The sequence below is a fragment of the Oikopleura dioica genome, chromosome 1 (genome assembly GCF_907165135.1).
Source record: "Oikopleura dioica chromosome 1, OKI2018_I68_1.0, whole genome shotgun sequence".
Classification (NCBI taxonomy): Eukaryota; Metazoa; Chordata; class Appendicularia; order Copelata; family Oikopleuridae; genus Oikopleura; species Oikopleura dioica.
Window position 1 is genome coordinate 9,569,669 of NC_137291.1, and position 26,262 is coordinate 9,595,930.

At 40.1% G+C, this 26,262-nt stretch overlaps 10 protein-coding genes across 11 annotated transcripts; 5 read left to right on the plus strand and 5 right to left on the minus strand.

Annotated features, from left to right (window-relative positions):
• The first annotated feature begins 395 nt into the window (after nt 1-395).
• Nucleotides 396-3,084, plus strand: LOC145704123 (uncharacterized). The gene is made up of 5 exons (XM_081781562.1): nt 396-479; nt 524-718; nt 962-1,409; nt 2,707-2,879; nt 2,959-3,084. Exons 1-5 carry the CDS (start codon nt 452-454, stop codon nt 3,018-3,020), a joined length of 906 nt encoding a protein of 301 aa, XP_081637688.1. The 5' UTR covers nt 396-451; the 3' UTR covers nt 3,021-3,084.
• Nucleotides 3,085-3,637: 553 nt separating this feature from the next.
• Nucleotides 3,638-5,101, minus strand: LOC145711044 (uncharacterized). 2 transcript variants are annotated; one of them, XM_081788771.1, is made up of 4 exons: nt 4,986-5,101; nt 4,808-4,944; nt 4,249-4,495; nt 3,638-3,891 (listed from the first exon to the last, which is right to left on the minus strand). In XM_081788771.1, the coding sequence occupies exons 1-4, from the start codon at nt 5,046-5,048 to the stop codon at nt 3,646-3,648; spliced, it is 693 nt and encodes a 230-aa protein (XP_081644897.1). In that variant the 5' UTR covers nt 5,049-5,101; the 3' UTR covers nt 3,638-3,645. The 2 variants fall into 2 exon arrangements, with proteins under 2 accessions (XP_081644897.1, XP_081644896.1); XM_081788770.1 differs by having other exon boundaries at nt 4,249-4,498.
• Nucleotides 5,102-5,115: 14 nt separating this feature from the next.
• LOC145711021 (transmembrane 9 superfamily member 2-like) lies at nt 5,116-8,692 on the minus strand. The gene is made up of 10 exons (XM_081788738.1): nt 8,486-8,692; nt 7,789-8,437; nt 7,592-7,748; nt 7,486-7,550; nt 7,272-7,443; nt 7,129-7,224; nt 6,823-7,082; nt 6,654-6,778; nt 6,498-6,608; nt 5,116-6,169 (listed from the first exon to the last, which is right to left on the minus strand). The coding sequence occupies exons 1-10, from the start codon at nt 8,665-8,667 to the stop codon at nt 6,061-6,063; spliced, it is 1,926 nt and encodes a 641-aa protein (XP_081644864.1). The 5' UTR covers nt 8,668-8,692; the 3' UTR covers nt 5,116-6,060.
• A 14-nt stretch (nt 8,693-8,706) lies between these two features.
• Nucleotides 8,707-10,811, minus strand: LOC145711049 (protease-associated domain-containing protein 1-like). The gene is made up of 5 exons (XM_081788776.1): nt 10,654-10,811; nt 10,052-10,149; nt 9,917-10,007; nt 9,437-9,722; nt 8,707-9,330 (listed from the first exon to the last, which is right to left on the minus strand). The coding sequence occupies exons 2-5, from the start codon at nt 10,143-10,145 to the stop codon at nt 9,253-9,255; spliced, it is 549 nt and encodes a 182-aa protein (XP_081644902.1). The 5' UTR covers nt 10,146-10,149; nt 10,654-10,811; the 3' UTR covers nt 8,707-9,252.
• LOC145711052 (uncharacterized) lies at nt 10,546-12,103 on the plus strand. The gene is made up of 3 exons (XM_081788780.1): nt 10,546-11,194; nt 11,521-11,652; nt 11,764-12,103. Exons 1-3 carry the CDS (start codon nt 11,048-11,050, stop codon nt 11,992-11,994), a joined length of 510 nt encoding a protein of 169 aa, XP_081644906.1. The 5' UTR covers nt 10,546-11,047; the 3' UTR covers nt 11,995-12,103.
• A 10-nt stretch (nt 12,104-12,113) lies between these two features.
• Nucleotides 12,114-13,185, plus strand: LOC145711050 (ADP-ribosylation factor-like protein 1). Its single transcript, XM_081788777.1, has 5 exons — nt 12,114-12,204; nt 12,253-12,401; nt 12,444-12,564; nt 12,813-12,903; nt 12,948-13,185. Exons 1-5 carry the CDS (start codon nt 12,120-12,122, stop codon nt 13,045-13,047), a joined length of 546 nt encoding a protein of 181 aa, XP_081644903.1. The 5' UTR covers nt 12,114-12,119; the 3' UTR covers nt 13,048-13,185.
• Nucleotides 13,186-13,322: 137 nt separating this feature from the next.
• On the plus strand, nt 13,323-16,092 carry LOC145711033 (uncharacterized). The gene is made up of 7 exons (XM_081788754.1): nt 13,323-13,907; nt 13,955-14,074; nt 14,182-14,618; nt 14,664-14,770; nt 14,814-15,129; nt 15,270-15,366; nt 15,416-16,092. Exons 1-7 carry the CDS (start codon nt 13,821-13,823, stop codon nt 15,506-15,508), a joined length of 1,257 nt encoding a protein of 418 aa, XP_081644880.1. The 5' UTR covers nt 13,323-13,820; the 3' UTR covers nt 15,509-16,092.
• Nucleotides 16,093-18,809: 2,717 nt separating this feature from the next.
• On the plus strand, nt 18,810-21,427 carry LOC145711037 (trypsin-3-like). The gene is made up of 6 exons (XM_081788761.1): nt 18,810-18,826; nt 19,366-19,548; nt 19,704-19,829; nt 19,875-20,303; nt 20,345-20,804; nt 20,845-21,427. Exons 4-6 carry the CDS (start codon nt 20,267-20,269, stop codon nt 21,251-21,253), a joined length of 906 nt encoding a protein of 301 aa, XP_081644887.1. The 5' UTR covers nt 18,810-18,826; nt 19,366-19,548; nt 19,704-19,829; nt 19,875-20,266; the 3' UTR covers nt 21,254-21,427.
• LOC145711064 (solute carrier family 2, facilitated glucose transporter member 5-like) lies at nt 21,403-24,454 on the minus strand. The gene is given in 9 exon segments (XM_081788791.1): nt 21,403-21,687; nt 21,753-21,812; nt 21,856-22,028; nt 22,069-22,203; nt 22,245-22,417; nt 22,420-22,713; nt 22,752-23,191; nt 23,308-23,404; nt 23,565-24,454. Coding segments are annotated over 9 exon segments (1,614 nt in total). The 5' UTR covers nt 23,622-24,454; the 3' UTR covers nt 21,403-21,502.
• Nucleotides 24,455-24,595: 141 nt separating this feature from the next.
• On the minus strand, nt 24,596-25,707 carry LOC145711036 (5'-3' exoribonuclease 2-like). Its single transcript, XM_081788760.1, has 5 exons — nt 25,452-25,707; nt 25,276-25,408; nt 25,054-25,233; nt 24,838-25,011; nt 24,596-24,792 (listed from the first exon to the last, which is right to left on the minus strand). Exons 1-5 carry the CDS (start codon nt 25,686-25,688, stop codon nt 24,611-24,613), a joined length of 906 nt encoding a protein of 301 aa, XP_081644886.1. The 5' UTR covers nt 25,689-25,707; the 3' UTR covers nt 24,596-24,610.
• Nucleotides 25,708-26,262: the final 555 nt, after the last annotated feature.

Consider the following 26,262-nt stretch of genomic DNA (forward strand, 5'->3'; position numbering starts at 1 on the left):
GTTGATCGCTGTTTTTACCAGTTGAGACATCCTCGATAGTTGTCATCAGTTCCCACAAATCGAGCATAAATCCGTTGCATTTTGCTCATTTAGCAAATTCTCTAAAAATCCTCAATTGACTTTTGATAAACCAGAAAAACGTACGATTTATTGCGAGCGCTTTCTTCGCGAAAGAACAATCTCGAAATATTTAGACAGAAAGGAAACTTTCGAATCACTAAGAAGACGGTTTCTTCCTCCATCTGCTTCCCTACGACCGCTAAGACGCGTATCTAACCGCTACCAATCGTGAATATCAGTACGCGTGGTCAAAACTTCAAGGGGAAGGCGAGCGCTAGAGAGCGCGCTATCGCGATCACGAACAGTCGACGCTTCAAAAACTTACTACAAAAGATCTAAAAACTTGTTGTGCTTTAGGCTTCTTTTAGAAATCAAAACAAATAATCAAAAAATGAAGATTTTTCACACTCTCGTTTTAGGTAGAAAGCTTTTTCCTTTTTCAGAACTTAATTATTATGTTCAGGGCTTGCCCAAGCAAACCAGAGATCAAAAGACTTTTGTATGAACACAATTGAGCTTCCATGCGCAGAGAACGAAAACTGTCCGAGATGGAAATGTCCGGAAGGAACAGGGCATGGAAAAACATGCGAGCAGTTTTGCTCAATAACGAACGCAGAAGCTGTTGGAATACGAACATGTGTATGTTATCGACAAAGTGGTCCTATAAGGAAAGGCTCTACTAGATGATTTTGTGTATAACTAAATCGCGAAAAATCACGTGTAAATGTTGATCGAAAATGCTCAATCCTCTCTCTCCGTCTTAGAAATACATATGTATATACATCTCGTCAAATATTTAGACGCACAAATTTTGATGAGTTCTTAATCGGCTTAACTGGCTACACCCTTCAAACATTTTCGTTGGTACTGATTTATTTCAAATTAATTACGAATCGCCGAGCCCTATCAAGACTGTTTATCGGATGCAGATGGGTCGAAAAAATTGATGAAACATGTCCTACTGTGGCTCCTCCTGAACCTGAGCCGAAGCCACTTTCAAATATTATCCGTCGCCGTCCAGTTTACTCAGCTTCGGTTGTCAGAAAATCATCCGCTCCAACAAGAGATGTCACAACGAACAATGTCAGTATCTTCCGAGCGATGGGAGTGCAAAAGCCAACACTTCATCCACCAACAACCAAAACTACTTCTACGACGACAGTGACACCGGAACACAATCAACGTGAAACGAAATATCCCTCAATGGCGTCGCTGGGCATTAAACTTGAAGATTTCAAGGTTAATCTGAAGTCTGCGGCTGGTAGTAATAATGAGAAGACATTCGGGAACCGATCAGAAGCTTATTCGAACTGCCCGTCTATTGACGAAGATTCCATTTGCGAAAATGAGTAAGTTCAAAGTTTGCGAGTTTAAATCAGCCAACCGCCAATCCTATTGAGTAATGATAACAGATCGGTGAGCTCCAACGCTGACAATTGAGTTAAAAGAATCGGATCATCAGAAAATCCGATGAGATAGGCATTCTCTTATTTTAGACCGGCAATGACCGTAGTCAAAATCCGCAGAACCGTAAATCCGGTGACCGGATAGTTCCACGCGCTTATCGTGCCCTAGATTGACACGGGATCAGAGAAGAACGTGCTCAGGATTCAATGAATAAACATTTTCTGACCTTGATAAGATAATTGCTTATTATGCAAAGTCTGGAATTCTCTACTATTGCGTGAAGCAGGGTCTTCGGAAGAATAGGTTTAAGGATATAAGCTATGAATTTGAACTTTCGTAGCGCCTAAATGCGAAGTAGGATCATTTTCACTTCAAAAGTAATCCTACCTAAAAATGGACGTAAAACTCAAATCTGGTATTTAAAAAAAAAATTTTATAGAAAATTTTCCTTTTAGAGCGTTTTGAAATCTTACGCTCTCGATTTCTCGAAATTTTTCCACTAAATCGGTCGAGTTTTTTCGATGAATAACTTGTCTTAACCCTTATCTACAAAATTGACGGATCAGTTTTCCCTAATTCCGACCGAAACCGATTTTAGAGCCATTTCCATGAGGCTTACCCAGCGCGTGAATAGTGTAAAAAGCGGCGCGATGGGCGCTCGCTCTCTCAACTCTTCTTTTCCGTGAGAGTGGCGCGGGTGCCCCGAGCGCTTTGATTGGTTGCACGCGAAAAAGCACAAAAAGAAGAAAAACTCGAGCAAGAAAGAGGAAAACGCTAGAATGAAAATTTGAGGGAGTTTTGAAATAAAAGCCCATCAATTTTCTAGCTTAACATCATCAAAATAAAAGACACGGTTTAGTTTTAGCGATTCAATGGAAAAAATTCGAGCAATCGAGAGCGTAAGATTTGAAATCGCTCTAGAGAGAAAATTTTCCATAAAATTTTTTTCAAAAACTCCAGATTTGAGTTCTACGTGCAATTTAAGGTAGGACTGCTTTTGAAATGAAAATGATCCTACGTCGCATTTAGGCGCTACGAAAGTTCAAATTCATAGCTTATATCCTTAAGTCGGATTGAAATCTAATATCTTTTGAATGCGATCGGTCAAATCTTTCTTTGCAAAGTTCGGATTAGAACTAAATCAAGTGGATAGTTCCGAAATGCGGTTTCGCGTTCACATAGGTCACATTTCTCAAGTTCTAACGCGACCTCGCCCAGGTGGCTAATCATGTATTCTAGCGGCTTCACTCTGCGCTGTCATGTCAACTGCAGAAACCGAAATAAGGTGAACAAATGCGTCTGCGTAAATGGCAACTGTAAATGGAGCTCGACATGTGGCATTTTGAATGGGAGAAGTAGAATTTCGCCGGAAAAGGAGACAGTTGATTCGATAAGGACCATAAAGATTCAAGGTATGGGGACATTGATTATTGCTTTAGAGACCCTAGCTGCACTCAATTTTGATAGACTCACACGTCATTTCATTTTTAGACGGTACATTTATCAACTTGAGAGACTTCATCGACTACATCTCGACTTGGGTAGAGAAATAAATAAGAATAATGAAATCTCTTCTGTATAAACATGTATTGTTATTAGTTCCTGCCGTAAATAAATTCAATCATATCAAAGTTCAATTCACTACCATTTGTTGGATTTGTCAACAGATCACAATCCAATTGTCTGGCACCAGAAAACCGAAATTATTTACGGATGCATGTCACATGCAGCATGTGACACCTTTTTTTAGGAGCCTTCTTTTCCTCCTTGTCAGTCGATATTTGACAAATACTACTGGATAATTACTGCATCTTCAAAATAAAGTTGCGATGGTTCAAGCAGGAATATTTGTATGTACCCAAACTTTGCAACCGGGAGAATTATTTTCACTTTGTTTTCAAACAAGTGTAAATTTATCCGAGGTAATGTGCGGTCAAATTCACTAGTTTCAAATTGCATTGAAATTTTATTCGAAAGTGTCCATTTGCTTTTGATACAGAACTTGTTGGAGAGTAGTATAAATACAGTAGTGTCATCGGTAGTAGAGATACAGAGAGTGAAAATATAAAAATAGGGTTGAACTGAGAATAAAAGAAAGCTACAAAATGTAGCTAAAATTGAGATGCGGAAATCGCGGCAGGTTAAAACAGGTCGATTTCCATTCGATTACAAATTTTGTTAGACGTTTATGGCAGACTTGAAGCACCTGGAAAAGATCGCGTAGAACATCTTAGCGAAGAACTTGAGCGCCGCCTGGCCGCCCGGAATATACGAAAGCGTAAAGTATGAGAGTGCCACGATCTGAATCGCAGCGGCAATGACTGTCAAAATGTAGCTCTTCGCTCCCATGGCCGCGTAGAGGGTAAAACTCATTGACAACGTGTAGCCGAGGGTAAACGGGAGACGTTCGGTCGAGATAAGATGCTAAAAGAGAGGAGATTAGAAAAAAGGTTTATTTGCACGAGCAAAGCCTTTGTTGAAATAGGTTAAAATGAGAGTTCTGAAGAATAATTTCAGGTTTCCTTTTGAAAATTGGCCTGATCTTCCTTCGAAAATACCACAGATAATTTCGTTTATGAAACAACCCTTCTACGATAGAACCTTCTATCGAAAGAAAAAATTATCAATAGACTGAACTCCCGGAAGAATAGATAGACACACGCCTTATCGCGAGTTTAGTCTTGGTTTAAGTTTCCCGGACGAAACTATGCTTATCTTCACCATCCCAAACCCATTTACTGATCACTTCTAAAATTTGACCTACGTGGAATCGAATCTCACCTTGAAATGCTTCTTGGGCCCATAGAGCAGCGAGAATGAGGAAATGAAGAAGAGCGAGCCAAGAGTGTACAAAAGAGCGAATTTGCGCGCGGAAACGATCAGCACTGGAAGGTACATTGCCGCCATCATGAAGCAGAGGAGTCCCATGCCCATGCAGCCCATAAAACCGAGGATGCGCTGCTTCTTTGAAAGCTTGGGACAGAAGGGGTCTGATTCGGCTTCTGATAGCCAAGAAGATCCACCATCACTGCTAGAGAAAATATTTATTACATGAAAATTACTGAACAGAACAGCGGGAAAGTCTTACTAAGAACTGTCTTACAGGACCTACATACTGTATGGTAACATTTTATATATATCTGAATTAATTGATCTCAAATCCGGGTATTTCACTCTAAATATCTATGTCGCATTTTAATCGGTTTATGTGGTTGCTGAAATTCGTACTCGGGTTATATTGCCCTGAAGTTGGGATCCTACTGAGCAGAAAATAATTAATCAATCAATATCGTCATCGCATGAAATTTTAACCGTAAAATCTGCTTTAAGCAGGTAATACCTTCTGAGCGGGTTCGGAAGCGGAATATTTTCCTGAATCTTTGAAGCTTTATTGACTAAATTTCCAAAGCCGCTTTTCGCCCAGCCGAGCAAGTTAGCGGTCTCGGATTCATCGTCTCCTGCATCACCAATATTTACCTAAAATTTGTTCATCAAAGATAAACTTAATTTATGCTTACAGAAGTAGACGACTTTCCCGAGAATTCCGCCAAATAATTTTTGAGTTTTTCCGCATCCGACATCTAAAATCAATCCATTTAAGTCCGATAGAATCGAGAAAACATCGAAAGAAAGAGATCGAACGCAGTGTTTTAATGAACGATATAATTTATTGCACACGTACTGGTATCAACATAAACGCGTAAGATTGTTGTTTTTATAAAATAGAACTTCCCACTTCCAAAGTTCAAGTTTCCGGGCTCTAGTTTTCAGTTCCTTCTCTTTTTGAAAATATACGATACAGTTTCATGTTTGGTCAGTAGCTGGATATATACTGTCGAGTCATACAGTCATTAAAGTAATAGTGGTTGAAAAAAGAAGAGTTGTTATAAGAGAAAGAATAAGAAATATAGAATGGGAAAGGGTTGAATTGAATGATTCTTGATAAAAACTAACTAGGGCCCCCTATCTCTCGTTGAAACTCAATTCAATTTGACACCATATTATTAAGGGATTTGGGAACGCTTGAAAAGTGAATTCGAACAAGTTATTTTTACATCTGAACACTCGAACGAAGGGTTTCAAGAGCCGATTCAACGAGAGACAAGGAACTCTTCGGAAAAGAAATGATAGAGTACCAAAGTGATGAAGGTAATAGCTTTAACTCTTATTTCGATTGTAAAAGTAAGTCAAGGCACGTTTCGGCAGGTGAGTGGACTTTTTATTCTTATTTTTTTGTTATGTACTTTCAGGACTATTTCTTTAAGCGGGGTAGAAGAAGAGGGGGAGAATATACTTTGAGAATATTGAATTTGATAAGAAAAAGCTCGGCGTCTCTACCAGGTATTCAGGTGATTTTTGGCTATGAAAATATTTTGGGATCAACTTGGTTATCGCAAAGTACAGTCAGATAACCGACCTCATCCCTTAAATTTTAGAGGGATATTAAAGTTAACATTTATACACTGACATTTTTAATGTACTGAAGTTTTGGGCAACCTGATTTTTAGAACACGCGGCTTTTAGATTTAGTTGAGATATAAATTATATAATAAGAATTATTGGATATGTTTTAAAGGGTTTCTATAATTAAGCTTAATCCACTTTGACAGCGCCGTAGATCTTTCGAACGAACCAGTAGCATGCAAGGAAACCGACTGTACCGGTGAAAAGGAAGATCGCCAGAGTCATGATTGAAGTGTACCTACAAGACAATAGTATAAGTTTTATTCAGAAGAACATCCTAGACGACAATGTCGATTTTTTTTCTTAATAATATTGGTAGTCTACCAAAGTCATCTATGATAAGCGTTCTTCTCATTATCGATAAGCGATTTTCATTTTAAGAAGTATAATTTGAATTCGAATCTTGCTGGAGCGCCTAATATATCCGCTCAAAAAGCAAGCTGCACCTGGATCAACATTTTTTATCTGCCCCTGACGATAAGCTTGAACGTGACCGATATCCTTATTAAGGATCATGCGTCAAATCAACTCAAGATACTAGCACGAAAACAGCGGAGAGAACTTACCCGAAGTAGATAATAAGCGATGCAGCTCCGTCACGGAGGTCGAGCTTTGAAGTGCAGAAGTGAGCAGCGTAGATGAAGAAATAAACTGCGGTGAAGCCGGAAGTCAAGTAACTGGAATTCAATTTTATTTCGTTAATCATTTTAGCATCAATTTACCTTCTCCACCACCATCTGTAATCTTCGGCAGCGAGGTGGAAGTAGCAAAGAAGAATGGTAGTTTCAGAACACGTGACGATGAGGATGATCGTTACCAAAAACAAGAATCCAAACATGTAGTAGATCTTTACATATTATTTATATCGGCTCGTTTATGCTTCATACATACCTGATGAGACCAGATAGAATTGAGGATGAAAAACAACTGGATGAAGATGCAACCGAATGGAAGGATACCGCCCATGATGATTCCAGGAATCGGCTTCGTGTAAAAGATTTGCTCTGGGATCTCACGCTGGATGGGGTTGGTGCGAACAGGATGTTCAATTGGTCGCTTTTTATAACCGTAGAAAGCTCCAAGGAATGTCAGAGGGATGGAGATTCCAAACCAGAGGAGAAGAATGACAACTAGCGTTCCAAAAGGAATGGCTATTGTAAAGAAAGTTAGTGGTGAAATCAAGGAGGAGAATCCTACCTGCGCTGGAGTGCTCTCCCCAAAGAATGAGGTTCATCACGAAGAAGATAAAGAAAATAGTTCCAGTAATGAAGCAAGATGTAAGAATGGTGTTTGCTGAAAAAATATCAAATCAAAAGAAAAATTCAAATGAAAGCGCTTACATTTCCAAGCTTCGCCGCCGAAGGTCTTATAGAGTCGAGCAGAAACATAACCAGCTGGGAGACCGAGGAAAACGAAGAGAACGATTCCGGTTGATCCGAGAGAGCCACGATTAGCGGGAGAAAGGAAGCCAAGGCAAGCAAAGAAGAGGGTGAAGAATGTCATAATGATGATCTAAAAGATTATTAACTCTAGTTTCATTCATTGGCAGATTACCTGGGCACCGGAGCCGCAAAGAACAGAGAAGAGCATGGGCGCATTTGGTGGTCGGAAAACATCACCTGACAAATAACTCATTTTAGAGAAAGAATCGCTATATTACCGTGAACCAGCTTCCAGCCGAATTCTTCTTGAGCTTCTTCCTGGCTCTCGAGGGAGTTGTATCGAGCAATATCTTTGTGGAGGGATCTGACGGTGATCATGGCGACCATACCAGAGAGGAATAGGACGATGACGAGAGAGTTCATGATCGAGAACCACTAGAAAACAATAGAGAGGATATTGAAGGAAAAAGAGTACCTGAATATTGGTATGTGGCATAGAATCAAGAATATAATCCCATCGAGAAGCCCACTTGACGTTGTTGTTCTTGACAAACTTGATGGAGTACGTGTATGGAACGGTAATATCGCCTTTGAGCTCCTGTGGAATGGCCATGGGATCACCCTTGCATTCTCCGCTCTTGTAAGACTTGGGATTGAGTCGAGCTGAGATAAGTCGGTTTCCAACGTATCCTCCCTCAACACCGTCGTGGTAGTAGATCACGATGTCGTGATGATTAAAGAGGTAGAAATTGGATTTCTTGTTGTAATTGGTGTTGATCACGCAAGCGTCTTTTTGAGTACCATCCTTTGTGACGAAACAACCCATAGGAATGCCAGTAGAACAGAAGGTCTTGTGCGCTTCATTATCAACTGGGTAGCACCATGTGACGGGCATGTTGTCAATGATCCAGTGATGCTCATAGCTGAACATCATTCCGTGCTTCAAGAATTTCATGTTATCATCGTCGCCAGAATATTTCTTCTCGCAGACTTTTTTGCACGTCTCTTCACTGTCAAACTTGAACTTGTATGGCGATGGTCGAATTCTTTCGCCGAAGAGGACCTGGCCAAGATTTTCCGTTGGCGATTTTTCACCGTCTGTGTCTTGGCAGAAATCGAATGCGCTAAAGAAGGGATTAGATGATGGATTGAAATGGGAGAGGGATAAGTACCTGTATTCGAATGGAATGGCGGAATCGTGAGAAGTGAGCTTATTGACGAATAATTCGATGTCAGCGTGGCAAGGTTGATCTCCTGGATTCTCCTGCCCTTCCCTACAATAGGAAACCGGGGCCAAACCGGGGAGGTAGAAGGCATTTGCTACTCCCAACAGGAGAACACTCAGACGTCCCATTTCTTAATTTATAGATTTGATAAGATTGAAGAGTTTCAGTAAGGCATCTATGAGTGTTTTGAAGGAATCAGGCCGTCACAGTGAAAACAAACAAGGCGGTAAGTAAATTATTGAGATTTTGGATTACAAATTGGCGAATTTGTTGTTTATAAATTTTTAGGAGCTCATTAGTAGATGATATTTTGGCTTATCATTCTTCTATTCTGTCTATGATATTTACAGTTAGATATTTTACCGCCGAGTTGGCTGAATGAATCAGTAGGTTTCAGTAGTTTTTATCACACGATGAAATAAATGGGGACACGATTTTGCTACGAAAACAGCCCTTTGAAAAGGTTTGTAATTTCTCGTTTTGGCAAGGAAGCTACTTTTACTTTAATTTACAGTATTGCGCAGATTTTCATCAATTACCCGTGTTTTTTGCTAGTTAGATTGAACTGAGCTAGAATGAAGAACATGTGGAGATTCTGTAGAAAAAATCGAAGAATGCATAAAAAATCGAAGGAGAGGTCAGAAGGGGTGCGTGGTACGACTTTTGTAGCTCAGAAGATAGGTCTTTTGTATTATTACTGGTTGTAGAAAGCTTCACCACAGGTCCCAGGGTGTTTTGTTTGCAGGAATCGTGTAGGTATGATTATGCGGCAAGGAGAGACTTGCTGCCATCTGAAATTCAAAATGATTTTTATGTTTGGACGGCTAATTTGCGGCCATGACCAAGTTCTTACGATCTTCTTGTTTTCTATTCTAGAGATTTTGATTGACAACTTACGCCGTGCTTGTAGATAGAATTCAAGATCATGTGGCCATTCTTCCCTTGCAGCCAAACAATGGGGATGTCCACAAGATGGCTCTTCTCGCTCCCATCATCGACCATGTCAATATTGCTGTCGACGTCGATCGGGTCATCGTTGAAGATAATGGCGCCGATGACTCCTGTGTTCTGAGCCACAATCGCCTTCTCCAAAAACGAACATCCCCCGCGCTTGATCAGCATCATGTTTCCTTTCAGCTGCGCCACATTGGTGGGCGGCGCGTCTGGACATGCTTCGATTGGGCTTTTTCAGGGATGATTCTGTGGCTTTTTAGACGATTTAGAGATGATAAGAAGTTATAAGACGATTAATAATTATCTTAGAGGGCTGAAAATAAGAAAATTTCTCGCACTTTAAATGGATCTTTAGCAGTTGACTTTCAAGTCAGCTGATTTTCGACTGAATTTTTTTTCTGTCATCAAAATGACCATCCTTTCCTGGCGGGTATAAGCGGAACATGAGACATAAATCGTTCGAATATTCCGCCGAAATCCCTTGCAAATCTTCCTCTGTAACTGTACGCAATATCTACAAGATTAACTGTAAGAACTTTAAGTTTTCTTCTACCCTACCTTCGGGATGATGAATTTCAAAATAAAGAATGCTTCCGTCGCTGGCTCGCGAAAGAATACTGAGTAACGAAATCGACAGCAGCCAAAATATCATTTTTCTGAAAACACCAAAATTGTTATTTTTGATTTCTCTTGAAGATGATCCCGATCCAAGTTGAAAAGAATAGTTGTTTACGATGGTTTTACGCGGCGACTTGCCTCGGAGGAAATAAAGCCCATAAAATTAATACCCATTTTTTCCTGAGAAAAGCCGGTAATCAGATTATAAACTGATAACAATCGTTTAGCACATGATGAAAACCACTTTCATGATTAAAAGCCGCAACTTACCGGTATCTACAGTATGAAAACCGGTTAATTACTGTGGCATGGAATCCAAAATTTTACTTTTTAGCTTACTTTTTATTTATTTAATTTCAAATTCAAAGTGAAAGGTTGTCTTCAGATTTTTTTCTGAAATCAGCCTGTAATAAGTGCGGGTTTTTTCATGTGCGCTAGAATTTACGCAAAAAGTTACTTTATTAAAAAATCCAAAAAGCGCGAAAAGATCTTTCTTTTTTCTTTCTCACCATTTCATAAAAATAAATCCCTTAGTCTCCTACCGTTTTCCTACTATCCGAGATAGTCTATCCCACAATACGCGTTTTCGTCAATTTTCTCTTATTTTTCTTTACCAAATTTGGCAAAAGTAGTGAAATTTTTACCTTCTCTCATAAAAAAATAAGTTTAAACTTGTAAAAAATTCCGCCCTTAGTCCGATAAAAGGGATGCGAGAAATGCTATCCAAAACGCACCGCTAGCCGCGGGGCGGATAATTCTCCCTCCTCTGAGCTCTAAATTTCTACTTCTTCTATTTTCAATCCTTTCTCTTTTTCGAATTCGTTTTTTAAAAATTCATTCTCCCCGGGCGAGTGAAATTTCGGAGGTGCCACGCGGAAGAATCTCTTTCAAGACACTTTTTCGAGTCAAAAACGGAGCGATTATGTAATCCAAGCGATGACGTCATCGCTGGCACAAAACGAGTCAGAAGCTCAACAACAGAGAAAAAAAAGAAAAAGGAGGAATTTGGAACCGGTACACTCATTTCGGGATTCAGAGATTATGGACAAGAAGAATGAGAAGCTGCAGATGACTGATGAAGAAAAGGAATGGGTTTTCGAATTCGAACTACCATATATGCATAACGAAAGAAACCAACTCCATTATTCTACTGCTTGTTTTACTGAGTAAAGAACAAATCTCCGAATATTGAAAAGGGAGAAGCCTTCTGCGGCTTTGAGCCAAAAAAAATGGAAAAGCCGCGCTTTCCGTGGCTTGAGTTTCTCGGTTTTCAAAAGTAGGAGATTCCGAATCTCAGATTCGGCTAAAAACTCAATAAAACTAGCGAAACTTACAATAAAATGGTCACATTCTATGGCTAAATAATTCGGAGTGCCAAAATTTCAACCTCATTATTCAAAAACCGACTCAAGAAAAAATTCGAGGAAGCAATCAAAAAGCCCGAATTTCGCGAACTTTTCATTGACTACATGAAAGAAATGCAGGATCCAAAGAATAGAGCAGAATATGAACGCGAAATCGCCAAATACGAAGCCCAAGTAGTAAGTAACTTTTAATTTTGTCTGCATGCCAAACAAAGTCGATTCAATCCAGTGCGTTGAAAACAGTAGTTTTGAATGTTTGAATAACAAACTTATTATACTCTTTACTAGGCCGCTGAAAACGCCGGGAAGGATCCATTCGCCCAGCAAAAGGCTGAAACTCAGAAAAGCAAGAAAGAAAAGGAGAAAATCGTCGAACAGCCCGTTGCGAAGAGCAAATCAGTCATCAAAGGATTGGTTCAAAAAGACACCCTAAAAAGTTCCCCTGGAAAACCGTCGCTTTTTTACCTTTATAAAAGGAAATCGTCGCCGACTCCAAAATTCAAGCGCTGCTTCGTCTGACAAAGACATTTTCTGAAGCAACTTTTCTACAATATTCCCTGCTAGCCTTTTTATTTTGATACAACATCGAACAAAATATATTTTTATATTATCACCAAAATTGACGTTGGCGTTTTTTAAGATAAATGGGGAATTTCTTCTCGAATATCTTCAACAGCCTGTTTGGGCAGAAAGAACTTCGGATTCTGATTTTGGGTCTTGACGGCGCCGGTAAGTGAAACTCTTCCTCTAAATTTAACAGCCTACCCTCTTCTTTAGGAAAGACAACGATCCTGTACCGCCTTCAGGTCGGCGAAGTCGTCACAACTATTCCCACCATTGGCTTCAATGTAGAAACTGTATCGTACAAAAATTTAAAATTTCAAGTTTGGGATCTCGGAGGACAAACTTCAATCAGACCTTACTGGGTAAGCTTAGCAAAGAAAGGCTGCTGATAAATGATTTTGTAGAGATGTTATTATTCAAATACAGATGCAATTATTTATGTGGTGGATTCAGTGGACAAGGAAAGAATCGGAATCTCGAAGAATGAGATGGTCTCGATGTTGGAAGAAGAGGAACTCAAGAAAGGTAATAATTTTTATTTTCGCTACAGACATAGGTTCCAGTTTCGAAGTTGGTGTTTCATTTTGTAAAGTTTCAAGGGCACAGAAATTTATTTTACCGTGGGCAATCGTTGAAGTTAGTTTCATTTTTTATACCCTGACGCAGCTGGAGCAGGACAGCTGCAATCCGAACCATTTAGGCCATGTTTGGAATGCACCATTAAAAATTTTGAATCTTGCCAAAAACTTAAAATTCAAACAGCTTTCCTTTAGCAATCTTATTGGTCTTTGCGAACAAACAAGATATGGAAGGTGCGATGTCTCCAACAGAAGTAGCGAAAGAATTAGGTTTAGCTGCGCTAAGGTAACCCCTATCTTTCTCCCTTGATTCTGAATGCTTCGTTTCAGGGAAAGAAAATGGCAAATCTTCAAGACATCCGCCGTGAAGGGCACTGGGCTCGACGAGGCAATGGAGTGGCTCGTAGAAGCGCTCAAATCGCGACAGTAGCTGATAACGACACCCTACCAAGCGTTTGTTTTACTTGAACAACATCGTTTCTTTTCTGACTTCTTCCTTTTTCTTTTATTTCTTCTGCGCCTGTGTCCACGGAAAGCTCATTTCATAAGAAAACAACCAAAAATACAATCATCTGTCCTTATATAATATCACAGCACCATACCATTTCAATCTTGAACATTGTATCATCCTAATCATAATAGCCATTTTATTAAATCATACGTAGAAATGTACGATCTACGAAAAATTGTATTGCTACTTTTGAAGTCTCATTTCGGGATGCATTTTTTGCTGTTTTGAAGTCATTTGAGGTCAAATAGCCAAATCTGACCCTTGTCGTTTGATCATTGACGGTCAGATTCTGACCGTCAGAACTCGAGCTGAGTGACCTTAGATGCGAAGTGACGTGCTCTAGTGGCCTCAAAAGCCGGAAAATGCTTAGGATATCAGGTCGGATCTATATTCTCTACCAACAGTGCAACCATTCTCTCAACCTTGTGCAATATTGTTCCCCGCGTTCTCTAGTCGAACTAGTTAGTGAGAGTCAACAACTCCAGTTCCGAAACTGTTGATAGATTTTCCCCAAGAACAGTATTTAACTCCTTTTCCTTTACTTTTTGTAACAATTTTTATTCGTCTGGGGGATTTTCTGATTGAAAAGAACATATGTTACTATACCTATTTATGAAAAAAACAAACTTTTGAATTGATAAAAATTAGAGAAAATATAGCATAAGAACTGAATCGTTTCTGAATTCAGGTAGATGACCAGTAGGGAAGAGAGACGGGCGAGGATCGATGAGCTGTTCAAAGTTTACGAGGAAGAAATCGATGGTTTAACCGCCACCAATGTAAGTTACGCTCTCTTCTAGTGACCTTCCAATCGATTGCGTATAAGGTGCGGCTGTCGAAAGAACTACGCGATACGAATGTATGCTTGGCCGGCAAGGACAAACTCATCAATGCTTTAAAGAATGATAACAAAGCGCTCAAACTTCAGCTTGGAAAACGCACTCCTGTAAGTAAACCAATGTTGAAGAATCAGCGCCTTTATTATTCATGCTTCTGACCATCAAATTAAAACATGCTTTTGTACAGTACGACAAAGAGTAAGTTGAATTATAGGTGAAACTCGGGAAGCATATGCTTGAAACAACTTCTGCTGAAATGGAAATCCTCCAATCTACGAATCAAAAGCTCAAGGAGCAAATCAACGCGCTGCAAAGAAAACTAGATCTTCAAGAAGCCTCCCTCAAATTCATAGAAAAAGATTCAGCGACTACAAATCCGGATCACGAGCAAAGTTCCGATTCTGGCTTCGCGGACAGGCACTACAACCAGTTGAACAACAACACGAAGCCGAATTTGGAAGTTGAGGGAGTTCAAAAGGGAAACGCTGCTTTTGGCAATCACAATGGGACGCAAAATTCAATTGACTTCATGAACATTGGGCACCAAGAACTCATGTGCAAGGAAAACTTCCACCTGACAACGGAAGACATTAATATAATTTACGAAGAAACGCTTCCAGCGCCCGATAATGTTGAATTCTTCACTCCAAAGTAAGTCTATCTTGTCGGAGTTCACCTCATTCTCTCGTGTTCTAGCAACATGGTAACGCCAAAGAAGAAAACCGATAGAATCGATGTCAACTTCAGCCCTGCTCGATTACCGAAGAACATCAGAACGCGCGCTGTTCATTCTTCTCAACTTGGTAAGACGTTTCCTTTCGAGCTTACCTTCAAGAGTAAAATTAGGGTCCACCTCATCAAGCGGAGGCCGCGTTTTCACCATCACTCGTTCGGGCATTTCCTCGCTTCACTCAATGAACCCAGCAGATCCAAACTCAAAGCTGCAGCCTTTCCGACGAACATCACCAATGAAACTTTCGCGCGCGCCAGAAACAGCATCCGAGCATCACCTTGAATACGTCAACGCTTCCTCCATCGCTTCTACTTCCAACTCGTCGATCATCTCAACTTCTAGGACAGTTCCCGCTTCTTCCATCGCCTCAAACAACTTTCAGAGTCTTCCAACAGTCAAATCCGACGCTGATAGAGCAATCACTGAACAGTAAGTTCTTTCTCAAGGAGTTATTTTTCGATCCACCTCAGAGAGTTCTATGAATTAGCCTGCCACGACATCATATATTAAAGCTTTAATAGCGCTATATTGGTTTTTAGAAGTGTCTACTCTTACCGTAAAAATTTCAGCTATCCTTCTACCTCAAGTGGCTTAAAAACTGAACCGCTCAGCTCGCCACGAAAACATTCGATTAATATTCTAAGACGTCGCCGCATATCACAAAAGGTATTCAACAACCGGATGGTTTTTGTCCAACTTTATCTCAAATTTGTAGAGTACGTTGTCGAAGAATAAACCGCAAATCGTCAAAGGATGCAGCATATTAGGCCCGTCACCAAGCAAGAGTCGAAGAAAACAGACTCTATGACGTCTTAGTCGCTTGATATTGAAATATTGAGGACTTTCAATAAAAACACTTGATGCAAGTTCATTTCTTTATTATCCTTGACTGAAGTATCAACTCAATCTGATGCACATTTCATGTCTCATGCAAATGTTGTATGTTCCATTCGGACCCCATTCTTTCGGACAAAGCTTCGCACAGGCTGTGCCGCAACTATTAATGCAACTGTGCCTACTTTCTTTATACTTTCACTTGATATACTATTGTGAATCCAACTCGACCAACTTAATCAATCTTGACCCAGCATTGTATTCATCAATCATGTGTTTAAAGGGTTTGATTTCCTTACCGTTCACTGCCCCATGTTCTTGCGAGATGCTGTATATATGTTCCACTAGGTGGCTTCCCTTCTATTTCGGCCCGGGTGATCCTTACGAGGTATTTTATTCCTGACGATTCTGTCTTCCCGCGCATTCTAACTATGATCTGCCATTTCTATGGCGATCTTGCTCGTTAGGGTTAATCATTCTTAATAAAACCAGTGCCGAAAATGACTTAAAAATATTGTGACACATAAAAACTTTACAATAAAACATCTTTCTTTATCATCTGACCTTGATCGTTAGCAAGCGTTTATACTTGAATAATCACGGAATTTGTACTGAGTTTAGTTTTAATGCATGCATGCTTCAACTACGTCCATTCGTGTAGATTAATTGTACTCTTGAATTTTAAACTAGCGATCAGCTAAACACTCGTCTAGTTTTCAGAACAGCTTGCATACAGCAGAATTCTGGCCGCCCTTCAACTTCTTTGTTTCTTTTTAGTTAGCTTGGGAGGGTAGTTTATTCTTGTATGTCAAGTAGCTTTAATTTTAAAAAGCGTGAAGAGGCAGAATAAGGATGCGTTTTTTTAAGTCCAGGATATTGATGTTCAGTTGGAATACAGTCGTTGCTGGCAGCTCCTTGAGACGAAAAGATAATTAGACCTCGGATTCCCGGGCGTTGTGGCTTATCCGGGTATGAGCTCTCGTGGCGATCCGAGTAAGCAGACTTTGTATTGATAAACTATCAGCTTCGGTCGAAATTATCTTTGTTGATTACCCTACTTATCAAAGAGCATCTTTTAATGCAGTACATGCTTATAGCAGGCACTTAATTTCGCCGGTTAAATTATTGCCCATGCATTTTCTTGATCAGTGAACACAGAATAACTTGAATCCAAAATTAAACCTTCCTTGGATCGCTGCCTTTACTACAGAAATCATGAGAAGAAACGCGCCAACGTACAGCAGTTGATTTGAAGTTGATCTTAGTTTCGCAGGTCGAGCTGAAGATAAGTAATTAAAACAGGATAGCTTTGTGATTGCATTTGGAGGACTGATTACTGTCCATTTTAATTAGCCTCTAACCTGCTTCGGGAAGATTGATTACATAAAAGACGCCGACCATTCCACTGATGAGTAGAAAAAATGTAATCAGGTTCGAAAATGTTATTCATGCATGTGATTCAATAACTCATGATCAACGAAACACGCTCATTTTGTTGCATTATCGAATTACTGTTGTTTTTCGACCCTAATCTCCACACGTCGTGCGTAAACAACTGACTGGATTTAATGTTTCTGGCTTCTCCTCAATCAGCTCATCCTCTTAAAATGAAGCAATAAAATTGTATCGACAGCAATTTAGATAGACATCGGCGTCATCGAGAATTTATCGAGCTTGTACTGTAGTATTTCCTTTTTGAATCGAGTCCAGTCATCATGATCTTAGAACACTTAGTCGTTCTTAAGCCGGGACGAATACCCTTTGTATATTCAGAATAATATAGATACGAAGAGTAGAAGACACTCAAACGCATTATTTTATCATTGTCTACTCTACGGCTTCATTGGATACATGTACTATCATTACGTGTTAATTAAGTACCTGTATATTCGCGCTTTAACCTATCGTATCGTATTTTGTAATCTCTAATGATGCTCATCTGATTTTTCGAATCTTTCAATGGGCTCTCCATATTTCTTCTCGTATCTTTTCTCATTACTTCATCCATTTATTACAGTTCTACATACAGCCGAGCATCTGGTGTCCCGGAGCGAACGCGCAAAAAAACGAAACGTATTACAGCTTTAGCGTGAATATCAAATAGGCTGATATTCTGAATATCTGTTCGTTACTGTATCCAGTATGCTCACTCAGTAACTAAATGAAACTAAAGAGACGTGAAGGAAAATCCATAGACGATATCGTCTTGCGCTAAAAGGATTACAACATCGATTTGGCATCCAAACATCTGGCCACACAAGCCACCATGTTGATGCATGTCAACCTTCTGCATCGGAACTCATAAGTGTTGTTGAACTTGACTGTCAATGATAAATTATAAAATCAAAAGATGGATGTTCTAAAAAGCCGAAAATATTCACCAACTCGTTCATTATTTTTTTCGCACTCATTTCAACCCGACTATCCAGACAGTTTTGACAAGCTTACCTTACAGAAGCAGTCCTCTGGACAATACGCGCTTGAGGCACTCGAGGGCACTTGCTTCGGGACTAATTACCTCATCAAAGGTAGAAAAACGTTTCTGCTATTCCAATATGCATGGGTAAGTGGAATTGAATATGCACCTGCGCTGAATACTTTATTATTCCGGAGATATAAGGGGTCACCATCGCCCTGGCCAGAGCACAGAATCAAAAAACAACTCAGCTCGACAAATTGACTTTGACAAAACAAAACTTTTTGAAAAGACATGAGATTCTCGACTATTTCCCTGCTTCTTGGTCAGCTCGCCAATGCTATGTCTGATGATGAGCTTTTGCGAATGTTTTCAAGAAGATCGCCAGTTAGCCATGTAAGTTGATTGAACCCGTAACATTCCAGGAGAATAATCCGACATAGACTTGTGCTCATGAAATTTTTTCAGAATCTCCAGGCCGCCCGCCCGTCCAAACGAATGTTCGACCCGTTTTCAGTCGACTATGAATTTTATTAAACGACTGTAAATTGTTCATCATTCTGGTTGTGCTTTCGAGTTCCAAATTTTAAGTCTAATAAATATAGTCGAAAAATACTTGATCTGTTCATTCAACAAGAAATTCAATTCTTCAAAAGAAAATTACAGAAATAGTTTCAATTGAATGTTCACGTAACATTTTGGTCGGAATTTTGTAATGAGCGAGAAATGTCACAGTTCCGCTGCGGTAGCATTCGAAGCATTTCAAGAATTACACTTGTCTTCCGAGACAAGCGTGGGTGTGGTGGTGCTCAGAGGGTGCCCGCAGCACCAAACGTTCCAAAAATGGAGCTCACTTAGAGCAAGTCAAGCCCAAAGGTAAGAGCGTTATGCAATTTATTCACATTTTGAACTTGGATTTTTTCTACTAAGAGAGCTGTAAAATTGACTTTATTTCCAATAATATTGGCCCAATAGTGTTATGTGACTGTATTAATAATACAGTATTATTTTTGACAGTAAGGGTGGAACAGGGTTATTCGATGTCAAAAGAAGGAGATAACTGTAATTGTGACTCTAGTTGCAGCAGTCTTCTATCACGATATGCCTGAGTAAAATTTCATTCTATTTTGTCCACGAAAAACCTATATTTTTGTTCTTCTCTCAAGCATAAACTGGTCAATAACTTCTGATAGAAATTCCACACCCGGTTGATTTCGCGGATGATCAATTGGTAAATAATTGAATTTCTATGAAACTGTTGTGTTTGCTCAGAACCAGCGGAAAGTATTCCAGTCCATTGGGTTCGGGTTTATTTTCGATACCTCGGAACTGATTAGCGCCGCAGCAGGGTGCTATAAAACTGCAAAGGCGCTTCTCTAAAATTCGTTTATTATCCGACAAAACTGCGATTTCAGACGGAACAAGTCAACAATTGGGCTTCAATTAAACTCCATCAATCATCGAAGACTAATCCGACGAGGAAGAGACTCTTTTTTCAATAATATTCTTGAGAAAAACGCCACAAGAATAAGAAAACCAAAGAGATAAAAATAGCAAACAGAAGACGATGAAGCTATCAAATTTAATATTTTCGACAGGTAAGCACTCAGAATGAAAATGTTGGTTTATTTGAACCTTGTGTGAAGAAAATATAGCGGTTGTCGAAAATAGACTCTGGTTTCTTACTTGCTTTGATTTCTTGGTTTCTTGGCGAATGTCCTACATTTTGATTGAGAGATTTAAACGTTTTTAGTGGCAGCTACGTCAAGTATTAATGACCTTCTCGTATGCTCTGTTTGGCCTGGTGAGACGGTTGATGAAGCTCAAATCAAAAAGTCTGAGTGTGACGAGCTCAGAGAAGTTTTTTCGTCATCAAATGGTATTGTAATCGGTAATTAGCAGAATTATAATTTGTGTATTGAAGGTGATGTCCGGTACATTTCACGGACAGCTACACACGGACTCTGCATTGATCTTGATTGTGTAAAACAGGCGCGACAAAACAGCTTCCCAAGCGAAACTGTTGAACCAGTAAAAACTGCTACGATTTATGGAGATTCGGTGGAACACAAAGCTTTGACACCAAAAAGAGAACTGATTCCTGTACCAATTGTATCCGTTTCCAACGCTACAAGTCCCAAAAAGACGAAACCTGCGGAACATGAAACGAAGCCAAATAGGAATGGCTCATAAATTTAGGCTCTTAGTCCTCCTTATGATAATTTTTAAAGCCAACATGATAGTATTGCCAGTTCCTGGGGTAGGCTTTTCAATAAAGCAAAGGAAGAAAAAGAAATTGAAAAGGACGAGTATGCCATGCAATATTCTTCACAGTGCTCTCTTTCTGATCCAGGTAATTTTCAACAACTATTATCCCGTCTTCAACGACAATAGAAAGCCAAAATACATGCTGCTCGGGGCACGATCCGTCACCATGCTGTGATTACCACCAAAAAATCCTCCAGAAACAGGGAATGGCAAGATTTGGCTTTCTTCGGCGACCAACCGGTCGAATCGTCGGTGGAGTTCCCGCTCGAGAGTTGAAAACTTCCGTTGCATACATCGCAAAGCTTTCGCATGACCAGAACTTTTGTGGTGGTGTCCTCATTCATGAAAATTGGGTGGTCACCGCTGCACATTGCATGGTTGAATACTGCGATGCTGGTGATGAATATTTGAAGGAACTTGTTGTGAAACTTGGCAAGACAAAGAAAATTAACTGGCTCATTGAAGATGGCGAGCAAGACGCGTATGTGCAATCTGTTCATTGCCATAGTAGAAATTGCAAAGCACCCGGAAATCCTAGATTGAACGATATTGCTTTGATAAGATTGAAGGAGCCTGTCCGAATGAGGTATTTTTGTTCGTAAAAACTCTAGTTAAAATTTTCTCAGCAAAACCGTGGATATTGCTTCCATTCCAGAGCCGTATGCAATGCCAATTATGTCTCAAGAATGCATCACTCTCGGCTGGGGTGATACAAAGAACACGGGATATGCTGATGTTCTCAAACAGGTGTCGATTCCCCTTGTTTCCAATGAACAGTGTAATGATGGCCGATGGAGAGGGTGTACAATTCGAAGCTGTATGATTTGCGCCGGTGCGAAAGAAAAGGCTCCTTGCGCCGGAGACTCTGGTGGACCACTCTTCTGTCCTTGGCACGATGGTTCTTACCAACTTCACGGTATCTACTCTTTCGGCCGCTGTGGAAGCGACGCGACGAAACCTGCTGTTTTCACGAGAGTCTCAAATTATCGAGAATGGATCGAAAATACAATTGTGCCTTTTGGTGATTTCATTTAAACATTAATCTTCTAGCTTTGTTTAAAAAGTTCAAAATTCCACTTCGACTCTTTTCTGTACAGCGACTGACTGCTCTTCATTTTTCACTGTTCCTGCCTCACGTCAATCAAATCGATCAGATTCAAGCTTGATTATTTTAATAAAAATGCTTTTCATCAAACTTCATTTTGAGTTTTGTTTTTATTTGTTCAGGCACTTGTGTTATTTTTAATGAAAACTAAAGTGTGTTAAAAAAGTTTGCAAAATTTTTTATTCATCTGATTTGAGCATTTCTGTTTCTTGCGATTCGACGCCATTCATTTTTGCGAATTCAGCGTTGATTTCCGCAAAAGATTTTCCTTTGGTTTCAGGTGCAAATTTCCACAGGAAGACGGCTAGGAAACCCGATACGGCGCAGAAAAAGATGAAGACCCATTCGCCGATGGCACTTTGAGCTTTTCCGGTTTCAATACTGTTTTCATTCAAAAAGGCAGAACTCTCTATATAAATGAAACCGTTCCGATCGGGAAAAATTTTCCAACGACAAAAGCCGCGGTCCAGTTGAGAGCACAAGAAACAGCTAGAACATTTTTTAAAATCATCGAAAACATTGACATTCTTACATCCAGCTGGGCCTCTGGCTCGCTGTGGGAAGTATTCAGAGTTCCAAATCCATGGAACTGGTCCAGGACCAAGAGCGAATCCGACGATGTATCCAAGGATGCAAACAATAGAAAGGTACGGAACGAAACTTGCTGCAGTCAGGTATTTCAAGCAGAGGAACATGCCCAAGCAGCTAAATAACAGTAAACAAGTGAAATTTTTCGAGTTCATACAAGATCACCATGAGAACATTTCCTCCAACATGAAGACCTGTTCGTCCAAATTTTTCAATCACAGCTAGACTAACAAAAGTCATGCCAACATTTTCAAGCCCCACCAAAGCAGAAATCATAGTAGAAGTTTCAACGCTAGAATTTCATTTGATAAAGCTAAATTATTTTTTCCCTACGAGAAACCAGCGGCTTTGAAGATATCATTTGTGTAGAAGAAGATCGCGTTGATTCCGGAAAGTTGCTGGCCCATTTGAGCGATGCAGACGATCATTAGTTGCCATCTGAGAGTCGGATCTTTGAAGAGTTCAAGAACAGTCATTCCATCGTCATCATCTGATTGTTCTGCCTTTATGATTGCTCAATAAGAGAAGCAGTTCTCTGAAAAGACTTAAATGAAAGCATTTCCTTCAGCTTAGCAGCCTCTTCTTCAAGTTCAGCAAGTTCGCCAGAAACGTCCTCAACGCCACGGAGTTTTTGGAGATCTTCTTGAGCTTGTTCGGAGTTGTTCTTTTCGATGAGCGTGTATCTTGGTGATTCAACCATTTTCGGGGAATAGAGAATCCAAACGATGCACGGAATCGATCCAAGTGCCATGAACCAGCCCCAAAGTGATGCTTTTCCAAGAATGCTTGGAAACGCAAGAATCTTAAAATCAAAATTCGGTTCTTTCGATATTATCGTACCTGTGCAGTCAAAATACCGATGGTAATGAATAACTGGGGTAAAACACCAGCTTTTCCTCGGAAATCGGCCGTTGAAATTTCAATAACGTACATTGGGCAAATTCCAGTAGCTAATCCAGCGAAGTATCCTACTGCCAACCTGGCGAGGAGGAGACAATAATGGCTTGACAAGTAGTACGCAGCAACGTAGAAGGCGCCTCCGATAAACGATGCGAAGCAATTGACAAACTGCGCTCCTTTTCGTCCGAATCTCGTCACCATAAAAGTCGTGGAGAATGAACCGGCCATGCCACCGACGGTAAACATAGACACTGCGGTCGAGAACTGGTTTTCCTGATTTTTGACGAATCCCGTGTATTCTTCGACGGTGCAACTTTCATCTTCAAGTACAGTCGAGTTACACTGTTTGCCATACAGAGGATTCGTTTCCTCAAGGGAGTCTAAACAGATAGTTTTATGATATGTTTGCTTCCTGAACTTTCACTGATGACTGTTACATAACTCGGTTTTATGCATGTTCGCTGATGAATACGAGCGCGGTTTGGTTAAGATTTACCTGCATCTGAGAGGCATTTGTCAACGCATAAATTGGGGTAGAGCTTTTCTTTGATGAAGCCGGCCGGGCCGTTTACATTTGACACATTCCAACCATACTAGAATTTAGTTAAGAATCTCACTTGCTAAAATATATAAATGTAATCTGTCTACCTAGTATCAATTTCTTTCTATTGGAATTTCTTTTTTTCTTTGATTAAGTTCGCTAGTTTAGAATTCATGTGACCTTGTTGCTCATAAATCAGCCAGTTAATCTACCTGAAAGCTTCCTGCCAGAACACAAATGATGAGCCCTCCCAAGAAGGTCGAGGTCATCTTTTCCCCCATTTTCTTCGTATCTTATTGCTCTACTGTTTCAAAGCTTCCGGGTCGTTCGTATTCTCTCTCGACTCGTCCGCTTACGAGGACCTCTTTGGTTGATAAATACTACGGGGTAGATCGTGTGTTAGAATCAACTTTCGTTTTTGTTTGTTTGAGGCAAACATGGCTCACAAGTTTCAAACTCATCGAAAGTAATTCACATCTGATATATGCATGGTTATTACTTCACTAACGATCGACCATAAAAGTTCGGGGGATGGTCCAAGAGTCAAGTGCAAAGTACTTCGATATCTCCATTCATTACAAAGTATTAAGTCAACATGCATTTCTACCTGCTTATGCGATGTGATAAATACGAAAAGCAAATATATCTTGCGTCCTATAAAATTTCCATTCTATATTTTTTCAATGCCCAAGAGTAGTATGTAAAAACACCATGTTTTACATAAAGGTCAATTTCACGGTCTGGCGCCAGCTTGTCTGGGATACAGGCGGTAATCTGTTTGATCAATTTAACAGTACTTCCTGTATCCCAGACAAGCATTTACTGGGAAATTTGGGTGATGTAATCTGCTTCTACAACCGACTAAGAAACTTTTGAAAAGTTAGATAAACGCTGTGACGAGCCTAAATTGGGGGCTATTATAGGATGACGGAAAAGCTGGCAAATCCGATATGTTCCGGAAGTGCCAGTCCGCTGCTGCGTTTTAGGATTTAGAATATTTGCTAACAATGTACCAACAAGCTGGGCGAGAATTGAAGAATCACCAGACAGTTTGCTTCTATCTTCTTTCCATTTTGATATTATTTCATTTTCTGGAAACATTTTCGATAGAAAAGACACGAGCAAGCGTCGTAATTATATATAAAATGATTAATGGAGGGGTTAATGTAAATATGACTTCCGGACCGGAAGTATAAACTTCTCGATTCTCTCCAAACATTGTGGATCTTCAGCTGGTCTTCGCGAGTAAAAGCAAGACTTACGCAAGTGCGCTGAGAGTAATTTGCTCCGTATCCTGATCCTCGAGTTTGGCTGCAGTAAGTCTCGCCTCGGTAGCTTCCTGTCGAATCTGACGTGCAGTTTTATTCAGATCATGCGCTTTCGCTTGTCGTTGATGTTGGTTCACCATTTTCGGCTCCATCACTCCTGATTTCGCGACAGCTAGAATGGAGGCTCATTATCTTTTCTTTTCAATTTCAAACTTACATGTTTCATGACCTTGATTTCTGTTCAAGCGCTTGTTTCTGCCTTGATTCTTCCTCCGTTCGTCTCTGAAAATCGCGTCTTCCATTCGACCGATACTTCTCATGACGAATTCTACCGCCTTGAGATTCACAGTACCGTCTCTCGTCATGTAGGACTTCATTTCGCAAACAGTTCCTAGAATTTCAATAAGAAAAGATTCTCAAAAGATCAACTTACGTTTGTAGATTCCAACAAGTTTGTCGATCGCTCCCTCTCTGATCTCCCACGAGGGCAAGTGAGGCAAGAAATCGTTGCCAACGAAGAAACATAATAGAATCCAATCATCTATGATATTCTCCAAGTCCCAGGGAATAGGAATATTAAGAATTTGAAGCAGTTGGGCTATCCACTCGCGAACTAGGGTCTGTTTAGCTGTTGAAAGAGGGGAAAGTGTAGTACCTGTTGCGATTCTGATGAAGATATAATTTCCCTTGGAGAAAACAGGCGGCTCTTTGTCTTCCGCTCCTTCTGGAAGACCTTGGCAGTCGATCAGCTCGTGGCTACATTGTCCACAGAGCGTACAGGGCTTCGGCTAAAGAGAGAGGTTAGTTTTTGATGGATTTAGAGAACCTTACTTTTCCGTAAACAAACTCCTCTCTAACAATAGTGAAATTGGGCTCGTGCGTAGCCAAACCCAACATGATCAAATCAGCATCGGCGCCCCAAATACAGTGGTGCGTGTTGGGATCGTGGGTTGGCGTGTTACGCTGTTTTCGGATGTAGTCGATGATCTTGTGCTCTTCTTCGCCGGGAACAGAGGCGTCGGACAAGATCACATTCAACTCGTGCCAACCAGCCTCTTTATTCAGCATTAAAAAGAGTGTCTAATGAGGACTCTTTCATGCTAGTTTTACCTTTCGGATTCGGGCCAGATAAATCGACTAGAAGTATGAATAAGGAAATTTGACGTAAAAAGAGTTGACTAAGATGTAGTATGAGTTGTTGGTCACATGGTAGCCGTAAGTTTTGTAGATGTTTTCTTAAGTGGATGATCTCATGTTTGGAACCAAATAAAGGATGATTATTCTTTGTTAACTAGATGGGATAAACTGGAGCTACTAAGACAACAGTAATCGTGATTTCTCGACAGGCAATCAGAAAATTTTCGAGAACTCGTTCTCCGGGGAGAATTATCTGAATCATTTTTGAACACGCGGTGCACCTACGCACCGCGCGGGGCTCTGATTGGCGCGCGCGCATGCGCAGACACTCAGAATTTATTTTCAATTTTCAAAAATTTGAATTTATTTCAATTTTAAAGAGAAAATCTGCGAAAAAAGAGAAAATCGACAACCAAATAACAGTTTTTATTCAAGACATCGACTTTTTTGGCGAGCCCTACTTTAGAGACATACTGTATCTTTTTACCTCTTTTTTTTTCAATAA